This window comes from Neolamprologus multifasciatus, chromosome 4 (genome assembly GCF_963576455.1).
Source record: "Neolamprologus multifasciatus chromosome 4, fNeoMul1.2, whole genome shotgun sequence".
NCBI lineage: Eukaryota > Metazoa > Chordata > Actinopteri > Cichliformes > Cichlidae > Neolamprologus > Neolamprologus multifasciatus.
In genome coordinates, this window is record NC_140442.1 from 32,108,713 (window position 1) to 32,121,386 (window position 12,674).

The following is a 12,674-nucleotide window of genomic DNA, read 5'->3' on the forward strand; positions in this document are numbered from 1 at the left end:
TTACTTTTCAGACTTAGATAAGTATTTTAAACACACTGTTGATTAAGTAATTAGTAATTAATTACTTAAAGTAACTTACCCAACACTGGCCTGTGTGCAGAGCTCAGCGTGGTGATAAACAGTGACAGGCTGATGTGTGCCGATGTTTCTGAAGCTGCATGATAACTCCAGTCTGTGTTGTTTCCAGCTGTAAGGACGACATCTGCCACGGCGTTGGAAGCCTTCTGGTCTACGTCACGAGCCTGAAGGGGCTGGCCGCCATCAGAGATGCTGTTTGGGACCTGCTGTCAGCAGACTCCATCAGTCAGCACTGGAGCACCGTCTGCCAGCGTCTGCTGGAGCACCCCCTCGCCGTCTGGGAGGACATCCTGCAGCAGCTTTTCCTCCAGCGGCTGCAGGTTGTTGTTCTTCTATCTTCAGCTTTATAGCTTCATTTTCAGGCCCAACTAGTCTGTATACTTCCTGATGATGGGATGAACATGTAGTTATTGCAGCATTTTTGTTTCTTTCGACTCTTCAAGGTCATCACTAAAGAGGAGACTGAAGCCATCTCAGTGCTGTCCATCCAGCTCCTAACAGCCGCTGTCAGGGATCTGCAGACCCAGAGCGTCCACTCGTCCTCAGGTACCCACAGCAGCCATGGCGCCCAGTATGAGCTCGACGTCTCCTCCTTCCTGTGGTTGGAGTCTGCGGGGGACCTGCTGAACGACGCAGGCTGGTTCAGCGTGAGCCAGCGGGGGCAGCAGCAGCACAGAAGCGGCCTCGCCATGAAGACGCAGGCGCTCACGCCGTGTGTTCAGAACTTCTGCTCCTCCATTGATGCAAAGCTGAAAGCCAGACTGGAGGATCTGCAGCACTACCTTCCCTCCCAGGACGTGGGTAGGTGCACGGGGAGTGCTGGGGGTGCACGGGGAGTGCTGGGGGTGCACGGGGAGTGCTGGGGGTGCACTGGGAGTGCTGGTGCACTGGGAGTGCTGGGGGTGCACGGGGAGTGCTGGGGGTGCACGGGGAGTGCTGGGGGTGCACTGGGGAGTGCTGGGGGTGCACGGGGAGTGCTGGGGGTGCACGGGGAGTGCTGGGGGGGTTCAGCTGACAGATTGATGGAGGTGTTTTTATTCCAAACTGCACGTCCTGGTTTAATGTTGAGGAAAAAGTTCAGACTTTGTTCAAGTTTTATCTTTTGGAACCAACTCGATTCTTTCATTTCTCATGGAGTAACAGGAAGTGACATCACCTGACCATGAAACGGGGTGATGTCAGCTCTCTGATTCCTTTTGAATGTCTGAAACTGACATTTGTCTGCACTTCATCTTCTTTGCTCTGATGCTGAAAACCACAGAAGCGCTGACTCTGAGGGTTTCTGCTCTGTGTAAACATACAAACAGCTGCTATTGGACCACTGACATATTGAAAGTCCTGACAGTTGTTATGTGTCGTGCTTTGCAGGCTCTGACTCCACTCTGCCCACGGTCCCTTCCTCTGCTGATAAGCCATCATCATCCTCGTTTAACCGCTTCATCGACTCCTCGGCGGTGGAGGAGGCGCTGCGCGGCGGCTGTTTGGCCTGTGTTCACCACATCCTGTCCTTCATCCGGTCACAGCTGGCTGCAGTGTCACCAGACTCCAGGCCCGTCTGCCTCAGTGCAGTTCTGTTCATGGCCAGGCTGTGCCAGTCTATGGGCAAGCTGTGCCCCAACCTGAAGCATTGCATCCTGGGAAAGCAGGGTGGTTTGGACAGCGCAGCCAAAGGGACCCCGAGGCAAGGCAGGAAGCTGGGCAAGCTGACAGAGGTCAGGCCGTCCCAGGACAAGTGGGAGGCGCTGAAGGAGGAGCTTCTTGGCTGCAGCATGGAGGCCTACCGTATCTGGAGCGCCGCCCTTTCTAAAGTCAGACACAGTCACACGTGTTCATGTAAACTTGACATGTTTGTGGTTTGTAGATACAGAGCAGCTTTGTTCTTCATGCAAACAACAATGATGATCATCTCTGTAGCTTCTGCTTTCAGCAGGTCACACAGCGTCCAGCTGTGGACACGTCCAGCTGTGGTTAAACTGGTTTATAAAGTGAACGTGTGTTATCTGACTGAACGGGTGGAGGGCGACGGACTAAACCAGTGATCATGTTTAATGTTTTAGCTTGAGCAGACGTGTGTGAGGGTCAAACGTCTGCAGCTGTGACTTGTTTCCTCTGGTCTGAAGACCTGCTCGGCTGTGTTTCAGGGGCTGTTGGAGAAGTTTGGCGTGGTGCTTCATGCTGAGTCTGCAGGCACCATCTTAGCCACAGCAACTAACTGGGAGGATCTGGAAATCCAGGAGGAGGCGGAGTCTGGAAGCAGCGTTACGTCCAAAATCCGTCTTCCAGTGCAGGTGAGAAGGACGTCTGACACAAACTGGGAGGACCCAGAGTCCATGCTGAGGTCTGACGGCGGTCTGTTGTTTCTGCTGTCTCCTGTAGCCGACGTGGTTCGTGCAGTCGCTGCTGTTCCAGCTGTGCGTGGAAATAAACAGGGTGGGAGGCCACGCCCTTCCTCGCTCCACCCTCCAGGAGTTTCTGCAGACCTGTTTGACTGAAGTGCTGCACCATTACCACAGCCTGACACAGACCAGCAGCACGGTAACTGGCACCTGATCATTTCCTGTTCTGAGAAAAGTCTAAGAATAAACTTCATCATCATCATCATCAACTTTATTTATAAAGCCCTTTAAAACAACCACAGCTGACACAAAGTGCTGCACATTGAAACTGTAAAATAAAATTACATGAGATATAAGTAAAAACCAAATAAAAGAAGAGTGAAATCATTAAATAACTACTTCAATTAAAAGAGAAACTAAGTCTCGCTGAGGTTAAAAGCCAAGGAATAAAAGTGGGTTTTAAGATGTGATTTAAAAGTGGACAGTGAAGGGGCCTCTCTAATGTGCATGGGCAAATTATTCCATAATTTTGGAGCCACAATAGAGAAGGCCCCGCCCCCTCTGAGCTTCCTCCTGGATCTCGGTACCTCCAGGAGCAGCTGGTCAGCTGACCTGAGAGACCGACAGGGTGTGTGGGGATGAAGAAGCTCAGAGAGGTAAGGCGGGGCAAGACTGTGAAGGCATTTAAAAACAAACATAAGAATATTAAAATGAACTCTAAAAGACACAGGCAGCCAGTGCAGAGAGGCGAGCACGGGGGTTATATGCTCTCTTTTTCAAGTTCCTGTTAGGAGTCGCGCAGCCGCATTTTGAACCAGCTGCAGACGTGAGAGCAACGACTGACTGACCCCCACATAAAGTGAGTTACAGTAGTCCAGGCGGGAAGAAATAAAAGCATGGATCACTGTTTCAAGATGCTGCCTCGAAAGAAAAGATTTTACTCTTGCCAGTCGCCTTAAATGATAAAAACTGGACTTCACCACTGCTCTGATTTGGTTGTCCAATTTAAAATCACTGTCCAACTTAAAACCAAGGTCAGTAACAACAGGTTTAAAATAGACTTCCAGGGATCCTAAAACAACAGAGGAGGACTCACAGGGACCACTGGGTCCAAACACCAACACTTCTGTTTTCTTTTCATTAAAATTTAAAAAGTTTAGAGCCAACCAAGCTTTAATTTCATCTAGACATGTCAAGAGAGGTTTTATGGAGATGCCATCCTTGTGTTTTAGTGGCAAATAAATTTGGCAGTCATCGGCATAACAATGAAATGAGATCCCAAGCCTTCTAAGGATAGAACCCCGAGGCAATAGATACAGTGAAAAGAGCAGTGGCCCTAAAATTGAGCCCTGTGGGACGCCGCATGACAGAGGAGCAGAAGACGATTCGTAACCGAGAAGGCTGACCGAGAAAGTTCTATTTGACAAATAAGACCTAAACCAATTAAGTGCAGTGCCACCAATACCCACTACATCATGTAATCGAGAAATTAGAATATTGTGGTCTACTGTGTCAAATGTCAGTCATGATGATCACAGACGAGCAGAGCGTCATGGCTCTGAAGGAAAAGAAGGGAATCCTAACAGGAGCTGGTGTAAGGCTGCACACAGCCAGAAATACTCAATGAGAGACTAATGAAGAGCTCAGTTCACACATTCTGTACTTGAGTAGAAGTACAGATACTAGTGTTCACAAATACTCGAGTAAAAACTGAAGTCCTGATTCTTCTTCTTTACTCGATGAAAAGTGAAAAGTGCAGGTTGTGAACTGTGCTCACAGTAAGGAAGTAAAAGGTTTTCTGTTTGTGTACAAAGCTGACGGAGGTGACTGTGCTGCAGGTTCAATAACAGTGGAATAAAGTAGATTTTAGTCAACAGTTAAACTGTAATAGATTACTCAGCTTGGTTAAGTAGAGTCTGAGTGGGAAAGGACAAACCTGAGAGGGTGACTTCCCCCAAATCAGGGAGATGAGTGGGGAAGCTGTGGAGTGGGATCAGCACATGAACCTGAGATTGGCTGTAAGGACTCAGCGTGGGCAAAGAGCTCGCACAGGTTTCTGCTGTGGGCTCTGTTTATTGGTCAGGCTGTGATCAGCTGACCTGTTTCATCAGCTGTACGCACGTGTGCTGCTACGCTGTCGTTATACTGGCTGGTGTCGAGTTGGAGTGAATTCAGTGAATCTCAGCATCATGAGCTTCACTCTGACCGTGATCATCAGTCACACACTTTAAACCCATCAGCTCACGGCTCAGCCTGTTTATCCTGAACTGCAGAGTCCTTCATGCAGCACCACAGTCAGCCCACCATGGACATGAATCAACCTGCTGTCACGTGTACAGAATGATGTCTGATTAACAACGAGAGGAGTTTCATGTCTCTGCTCGTGTTCAGGGCTCAGTGCAAACTACCATCATAACGTCTCTAATGTTGTTAATGCTAAAAAAGGAAGTTTTGCAACAGAAACTAGTGCTGTCAGCGTTACCGGGTTAACGCGCCATAACTGGCAAATCCCTGTTAACGAGTTAACACAGATTAGTCCGGGTTACTTGGTGTCAACGCCGCATTAACGCCACATTAACGTTGCATTAACGCCGCATTAACGCGGCATTAACGTTGCATTAATGCCGCGTTAACACGCCGCATTAACGTTGCATTAACGCCGCATTAACGTTGCATTAACGCAGCATTAATGCTGCGTTAACGCGTTAATGCAACGTTAATGCCGCGTTAACAGGCCGCATTAACGTTGCATTAATGCCGCATTAACGTTGCATTAACGACGCATTAACGCCACATTAACGCTGCATTAACGCGTTAATGCAACGTTAATTCCGCATTAACACGCCACATTAACGTTGCATTAACGCCGCATTAACGCTGCGTTAACGCGTTAATGCAACGTTAATGCCGCGTTAACACGCCACATTAACGTTGCATTAACGCCGCATTAACGCCACATTAACGCCACATTAACGCTGCGTTAACGCGTTAATGCAACGTTAATGCCGCGTTAACACGCCGCATTAACGTTGCATTAATGCCGCATTAACGTTGCATTAACGACGCATTAACGCCACATTAACGCTGCATTAACGCGTTAATGCAACGTTAATGCCGCATTAACACGCCACATTAACGTTGCATTAACGCCGCATTAACGCTGCGTTAACGCGTTAATGCAACGTTAATGCCGCGTTAACACGCCGCATTAACGTTGCATTAACGCCGCATTAATGTTGCATTAACGCCACATTAACGCCACATTAACGCTGCGTTAACGCGTTAATGCAACGTTAATGCCGCGTTAACACGCCGCATTAACGTTGCATTAACGCCGCATTAACGCCACATTAACACCACATTAACGCTGCATTAACGCGTTAATGCAACGTTAATGCCGCATTAACACGCCACATTAACGTTGCATTAACGCCGCATTAACGCTGCGTTAACGCGTTAATGCAACGTTAATGCCGCGTTAACACGCCACATTAACGTTGCATTAACGCCGCATTAACGCTGCGTTAACGCGTTAATGCAACGTTAATGCCGCGTTAACACGCCACATTAACCAACTCGTAACTCATGACCACTTGCTGGAGGTTTCTTCCTGTTAAAAGGGAGTTTTTCCTTCCCACTGTCGCCAAAGTGCTGCTCATAGGGGGTCATATGATTGTTGGGTTTTTCTCTGTGTCTATGAAGCGCCTTGAGGCGACTTTTGTTGTGATTTGGCGCTATATAAATAAAATTGAATTGAATTGAATTGAATTCAAAGAAAGGGAACTACACAATATCAGGCAGGTGGTCATGAGGTTCTGACTGATTAGTGTATTTTGTCAGTGCAACTGTCAAAATGATGGCAGTAAGAAGCTGATCTGATGGAGCACAGAAACATAAGGGCGTGGTTAGCACTTTAAATGTATTTTGGTCGTGCCTCCGTTCTCCTTCAGGATGCTGTATTCCCCATGACGCAGAACAGAGCCCTGCAGTTCCTGTTTGACCTCCGTTACCTGAGCGCTACACTGGGGAGCAGACTGGACGAACTGAAGAACTCCCGACCGCAGCAAGACCCAAGGTATCAGTTCACATCCACAATATGTGTCATGAGCTGTTTGTGCATCGTCTGCAAACACCCGAGGAAACTGTAGTCCTGTAGTCCTGTAGTGCAGCACGAGTCAGAGGTGTTCACGGGTTCATATGGTTGTGTCCAGAATCAGCGCCTGAATCCTGCGACGTGAGTGGCTGTTCAATTGGTAGGTCGAGCCCAGGGGTGTCAAACTCAAGGCACACTTCAGGTCTCGGCCAAACAAGATAAACATTTATTGAACAAACTAAACGATGTTTTTTAAACATAAATATGAATAAAAACAGACAGGAATATTATTCCAGATTAAATAAACTTAAAAAATAAACTTTAACTTTAAATATTCTGTCAAACTTACACAAGTTAGAAATATGAACATGCTGCCAAAACCCCAGAAAAAATAATGAAAGCAAACACAAGGTTGGAGCTGCATGTAGACGGAGCTGGGCGTTGCTGCAGGAGTGGAGCTAATAAACTGTGCGTTCAGTGTTGTACTTTCCCTGAGTGCATCATTACACTGCAGCTCCACCTGAATCTGCACAGCTGCAGCTCAGCAAAGCTGACTTGGTTCAACATGACTGCAACAGGAAAGTGAGGCAGGCTGCACTGGTGCATTAGTGACAGCTTCCCGTGAAACGCCTTCACAGCATCAAACATGTCCATGAACTGACAGGTTTCCTTGCTGAGCTCAAAAACTCTGTTGAGAACTTTCCCCGACTCAGCCAGCGGACCTCTGTGTGATGAGGAATGTTGGCAAACTCTGAATCTGTTTCCCACATAAAGACTGAAACTGACGGTGATTTAAACTTTTAGCTCAGATAAATTTACGGTCTGCGTCACGGTGATCATTACATGCTCCATGTTTAGGACTTTACCACACAGCCTTTCCTGGTGTGTGATGCAGTGATGTTAACTCACCGGTACAGTTCTCCTGCATCTTTACTCGCATCCTGCTGACTAGTCTGCTTTTTTCACCGCACAGCACCGGAGCTCCATCTGTTGTAGGTCCAACAAGTTTGTCCCAGGACAGTTTCATGTCGTTACACTTTGACATGCGTTTTAAAAAATGTCTTTTCCTGTCGTTGTGCATCGATTTAATGTTCAATATTTCCTCTCCACGGATGAAGATGGTCAGCTGTGCAGTGTCCATCATGTCTGCACTTTCATCCACAGCAAGATGGAATAAAGTTTTTGCTTCTTTCACACAACTGTGTTCTTAAATCAGTGGCAGAATCAACTTCTCTCTCCACCATTGTGAGCGGCGAGCTTCACAATAACAGAAGTTTGACTTGATTGAAGCGGGCATGTTCCCAGGTAGCGTAGCGTTCAGCAAGGAGGCTGCAGCGCTGCATTATGGGATCTGTAGTTTGTCTGTTATTAGCGCCTCATATCGCCGGGCCATGCATAACAATAATAAAACATCTGTATAAAATGATCTCACGGCCGGATATAAATGTGCGCCGGGCCGGACGTGGCCCGCGGGCCTTCAGTTTGACACATGTGGTTTAGCCTATGACATACTACTGCTGTTGCCTAGTAACCATGACAGCTACAGACATGATGAGCAGCGTGTTAAACTCTCTGTTTTAAAATAGAGAAAATTGTTCTTCTGTTTTACTGTTTCTGGAGAAACTTGAGATGTGTCATTGGTGTGTATCCTACGCTGAGCCTTGGGCTGAGTCCCTTTAGACAACACGAATGTTAACTTAGTTAGTAAACAAGTTTGCTAATGTAGCTCATCTGATGACCGGCTGGGCGTTGATTGGCCAGGACTTGTTTTTCCCATTCAGCTGACTTCTCAGCACTTCCACACCCCCTGCAGGTATTCTGTGGTAGTGCAATTCCCTCAGTTCTGTGTACCAATATGGTCTGAGGGGGTTCAGGCCTGTGCAGAGCAGCAGTGGGCACAGAGCATCTGCTTGGTAAATCCCACAGTTGATAGTGTCTTGGACTGTTGGCTTGAAGTTGGCCTCTAGTGTTGTTCGCCACATCATCAAATTCCCGATGAAGGTTCTTGGGGACCTGTTGATCCGGGTACAGAGCTAGATATTCCAGGATATTCCAGGATATTCCAGGATATTCCAGGATCCACATGTGAGCCAGTCTGGGTGTGGCTCATCCACTGGTAGCTGGTTCATTTGTGCTGCCAGATGGTGTCACTACTTCTGTCGTGTATGTGACGGCATTTTCTCCTTTTGTTGTGTATCCTGTGTATGCTGGAAGAAAGCAATGAAGGAGCACTGAAGCTCTGTCCTTAGTGTTTGCAGAACGGGAACAGTGTTGCTATGGACACCACACCGATACTTCCAGATCACGCCTCTCTAAGCCTTCCTAAGGAAAAGACTATTGGAACGCACACATCCTTTCCACTGTGACGTAATCAGCCTTCAAATGCAGCCCCCTGACGTTGGACACAGTGGTGCATTACAGCTGATTGATTTCTTATGTGTAACATGTTAGTTTAATCACATTATCCTTAAATGTAATGATCAGAGCTCAGTTTCTGGTCAATCATTTGTGCATCTCCACGTTGAGCCGACAGAAACAACTGTGTACCTGTGCACAGCAAATGCCTGAGTTTCAATGGGAGAAGAATAAAAATAGCAGCAGTGTACAGCTTTTGAGGAGTGGACACTCCTGTCACTCTGTGACAGCTGAAAACTCGACCCAGGTCTAACGCAAAGAACAAGCTGATTGTCTCCAACGAGCTGTAACATGCTGTTGCAAATCTAGAAACACCATCTATCAATATATTGGCCCAGCAGCAGACCCACAGTCATGTGCTATCTGAATCAGCACTTTGTCCATTTATCGACAGTGTGGAATAACTGCAAACATTGTGCTGTACGTCTTACAGATTCCATGAAACCTGTGATTGGCTGGAGAGCTTCATTGACCCCTTTGACCTGGACGTGTTTACACCTCACCTGAACGCCAGCCTCAACCGCCTGTCTCAAAGGACCTTGGTACTTCCAGCTATGCTTAAATGAGTCAGAGATAAACAATGCTGTTTTTGTAACAGGCAGTTCATTTGGACGACACATTTATATGGCACATACATTAAAAGACACACGTCCTCATTTAATGGTCAAAGGAGCTTGGAAAGAAAAGCGTCTGGACTTCTTTGAGTTGCTTGAAGACGTTACTTCAGTACTTGATAGTTTTTGTGCACTTGGAGACACATTCAAGGTTTTAGCAATGATCTGGACCGACTGACCTTCAGTTCATAAAGTAATGATGGACTGTGGTTTCTTTTTACTTGATGATTGCTTCTTTCCATAATATGAAATCTGACAGTTGTCTTCAAAGGTTGATTCTGTTCATCTGGATGTTTTCAGAGGGAGAAACGTTTCGTCATCATGTAGGTGACATCTTCAGTTCAGCTGACTGCAGGTTCCCAACCTTATAAACAGTAAATATGATGACTAAACCAGCCCACTGAAGGAACAATGGGCTGGCAGGTCAGCTGCAGTCGACCTGCAGTCACTGAAAACGTCCAGATGAACAGAATCAGCCTTTGGAGATTTACTTACCTGGATTATTGAGCATCAAGAGGTTTAACAGTTGTCAAACAGAGCTGTCAGCTGTAACCAACCTGACATCTGAACAACACAACTGATGCTCCCAACACCATCGAGAAGGCAACAAATTCCTCCAATGAACCCTGACAGGCTCACCTGTGAGGTGAAACCATGTCACGTGACGACATCATGAAGCTCAGTGAGAGCAGGCCGAGGGTTTGCAGAGCTGTCAACAAAGGATGGCTACTCTCAAATATAAATCATTATATAAATATTTTTCTTTGTTACATAATTCCATATATCCTGCTTCATATATTTGATGTCTTCAGTTTGTATCTACAATGTAGAAAGAAGTAAAAATAAAGACAAACCATTAAATGAGAAGGTGTGTCCACACTGTCACTGGTATACAAAGACAACACTTAGTCTGAGTCACTGCAAGTACACAAGTGCATGGATGACTCTGCAAAGGACCCGAGTGACATGAACACATACATGTCACTCTGGAACACGCAAGTCGAGTTGCTCGAGATTCACAGAATTCACAGAAAATATTAAATTTTTGTGATTTATATCATTGTCAGGATGATAAACGTCTTATATCGGGATAGGAGAGTGTCATGATGTACTTCTGAAGATTATAAGTCAGTGAACATGTCTTCTGTGTTGTGTTTGCTGGCTGATCCTATGAGCCACTCATCTAACGCTGTCCTGATTATTTCCTTGTCAGTTTATAAGCAGTCTTTGTTTCTCCTCCAGGTCCTGCTGGGGCTCCTGACAGGCTCAGAGAAGCAGTTTGCTTTACGAAGCAGCAGTTTGAACTCCCAGGATCCTTACAACATACTGCCGCTAGCCAGCAGCCAGATCAGGTCAGACTTTAGTTACTAATAGTTACTCAATGAAAAAGAAAGGCTCTGTTGTGAGCTGTGTCAAGCAGAGGCCAGGGCAGCCTGGTCCTCAGCTACTGAAGCTCTCTGGTGAGGAAAGAGCCTGAGCCAGTGCGTGAGGTCGAGCGATGCCAGTTAGACTTCATTGTGCTCACCCTGATGCACAGCTTGGGCTCTGCAACAGTCTCCTGCAGAGCAGCTGCCAGGACGGTATTCCTGTATCTGCCGGTTTGCCTGTACATTTGGTTTTTACCTGTGGACAGGAAGGCTGCTTCCCCGCCTCCAGGTTGGGGAGTGGGTGTTAACCGTTGTTTGTGCGGTTAATAATTCAGTTCAGAACACTTAGCCTTCTTGAATGCACTGGATGGAGTGCTGGAGGGTACTACGTCTGGTGTCTCCATCGTCCCACTACAACACCTCAGTGCACATGTGGGCAGGGGTGTGACTGGAGGAGTGGCCGGCCTGAAGCCGAGTGGTCATCAGTTGTTCCACACTGAACACCCTGTTCAAGAATAAAGATGTCCATCAGCATGTGGCACCGACGCACCCGAGGCTACAGTTCAGTGGTCAGTTTTGTGTCATCATGGCTGTGAACATCTGTTCTGGTGAAGAAAGGAGTTGATCCGTCAGCTTCTCACCAGCTGGTGGTGGACAGGCCCGGCACACCTGAAAGTACAGTGAGGATGCACTGGGAGCACCTGGCAGAGGCCCTGGTCCACTAAACCTTCCTGTGTGCAGAAGTACTTTGGCAGCTTTCCGAGGGAGGCTGGGGACACTGAGTCTGAGTGGACTGTGTCCTGTGAAGCTGCTGGACGGTGCTGAGGCTACAACATCCTCGGTGACTGTTGTGCTGGTAATCCCTGTGAAGGGAGCCAAACAGAATGATTCCTATCAGGCTTGGTTAGCCTGGAGCTGAGGGGCTAACAGGCCGAGCAGAACAGCCTGAGTAACTGAAGCAAAGACTCACTGGTAGGAGTTCAGTGAGTCCTTGGAGACAAAATCAGTCTGCCTCAGAGTGATTCTGGGAAAGCTTCAGCTGACTGAGGGAAGCAGTGTTGACTCATACATGTAGTGAGTGTGGCCTTCGCTGCTGAATTTACCTGAGGGTATAGTTGGGGGATGGAAGGAACATTTTGACCTCCTTAATCCCATGGTATCTGGCCAGGAGCAGGTCAGTCTCTGTACAGCCGTTGGGAGTGACTGATACTGTTGATAACCGTTATGCACAGAAGCTAGGTGTGGTGCAGGGGGGCTCAGAAGCTTATCTCTAATGTCTGTGGGTCTGTTGGCGGGTGGTGCTGACATTCAGATAGTGGGCTGCAGAGAGCCAGCAACACCACCAGGATGATGAACACAGAGAGGAAAAGAAACAGATGTTGACAAAAGCAGCTTCTCAACTGGTCTGCTGGTTTTACACAATCATGACTTCAGAGGTTCAACTGTTACTTTAGATTTCCTTGTTTTCCCCAATAGCAGAAAAATGTGGTGCTGGTGACCAACTGCACTGTTCAACTGGGCAAACTGGAAATACTCTGTTTGTGTGTCTGACAGGTTCGGGCTGCTGCCTCTCAGCGTCTCACATGTGCAGAAATCCAAGACAACTTCCAGAAGCTCTGAAGCTCCTCAGCAGCTGGTGGTGAGTTCAGGGTCTGTTCTTGTTTGGGACATTTCCCCTCTGTGATGTTGTTTACTGGCAGCCACACGATGACTGTACGTCTCTGTTTTACTGTGCTTATCTAAATGTCCTGTGGCACACCCTCTGCCTTCC

General features: G+C 47.3%; 1 protein-coding gene and 1 long non-coding RNA gene across 4 annotated transcripts in view; both read left to right on the forward strand.

Annotated features, from left to right (window-relative positions):
- The window catches only part of cog1 (component of oligomeric golgi complex 1), a 57,149-nt gene that overhangs the window by 4,238 nt on the left and 40,237 nt on the right, over window positions 1–12,674 (forward strand). For 2 of the 3 annotated variants that reach the window (XR_014873555.1, XM_085155610.1), the window contains exons 6-14: window positions 188–398; window positions 522–879; window positions 1,447–1,886; window positions 2,220–2,366; window positions 2,455–2,613; window positions 6,365–6,489; window positions 9,356–9,464; window positions 10,779–10,888; window positions 12,458–12,626. Coding sequence is in view for 2 of the 3 variants with exons in the window: in XM_085155610.1 (XP_085011736.1) it covers window positions 188–398; window positions 522–879; window positions 1,447–1,886; window positions 2,220–2,366; window positions 2,455–2,613; window positions 6,365–6,489; window positions 9,356–9,464; window positions 10,779–10,888; window positions 12,458–12,587 (1,789 nt within the window). In the remaining variant the exon portion in view is untranslated. The remainder of the gene's footprint in view (window positions 1–187; window positions 399–521; window positions 880–1,446; window positions 1,887–2,219; window positions 2,367–2,454; window positions 2,614–6,364; window positions 6,490–9,355; window positions 9,465–10,778; window positions 10,889–12,457; window positions 12,627–12,674) is intronic. The other variant, XM_085155611.1, reaches the window with a different exon arrangement.
- On the forward strand, window positions 2,620–6,162 carry LOC146520876 (uncharacterized). Its single transcript, XR_014873571.1, has 2 exons — window positions 2,620–5,083; window positions 5,149–6,162. It is a non-coding gene; the product is annotated as an uncharacterized LOC146520876 (long non-coding RNA).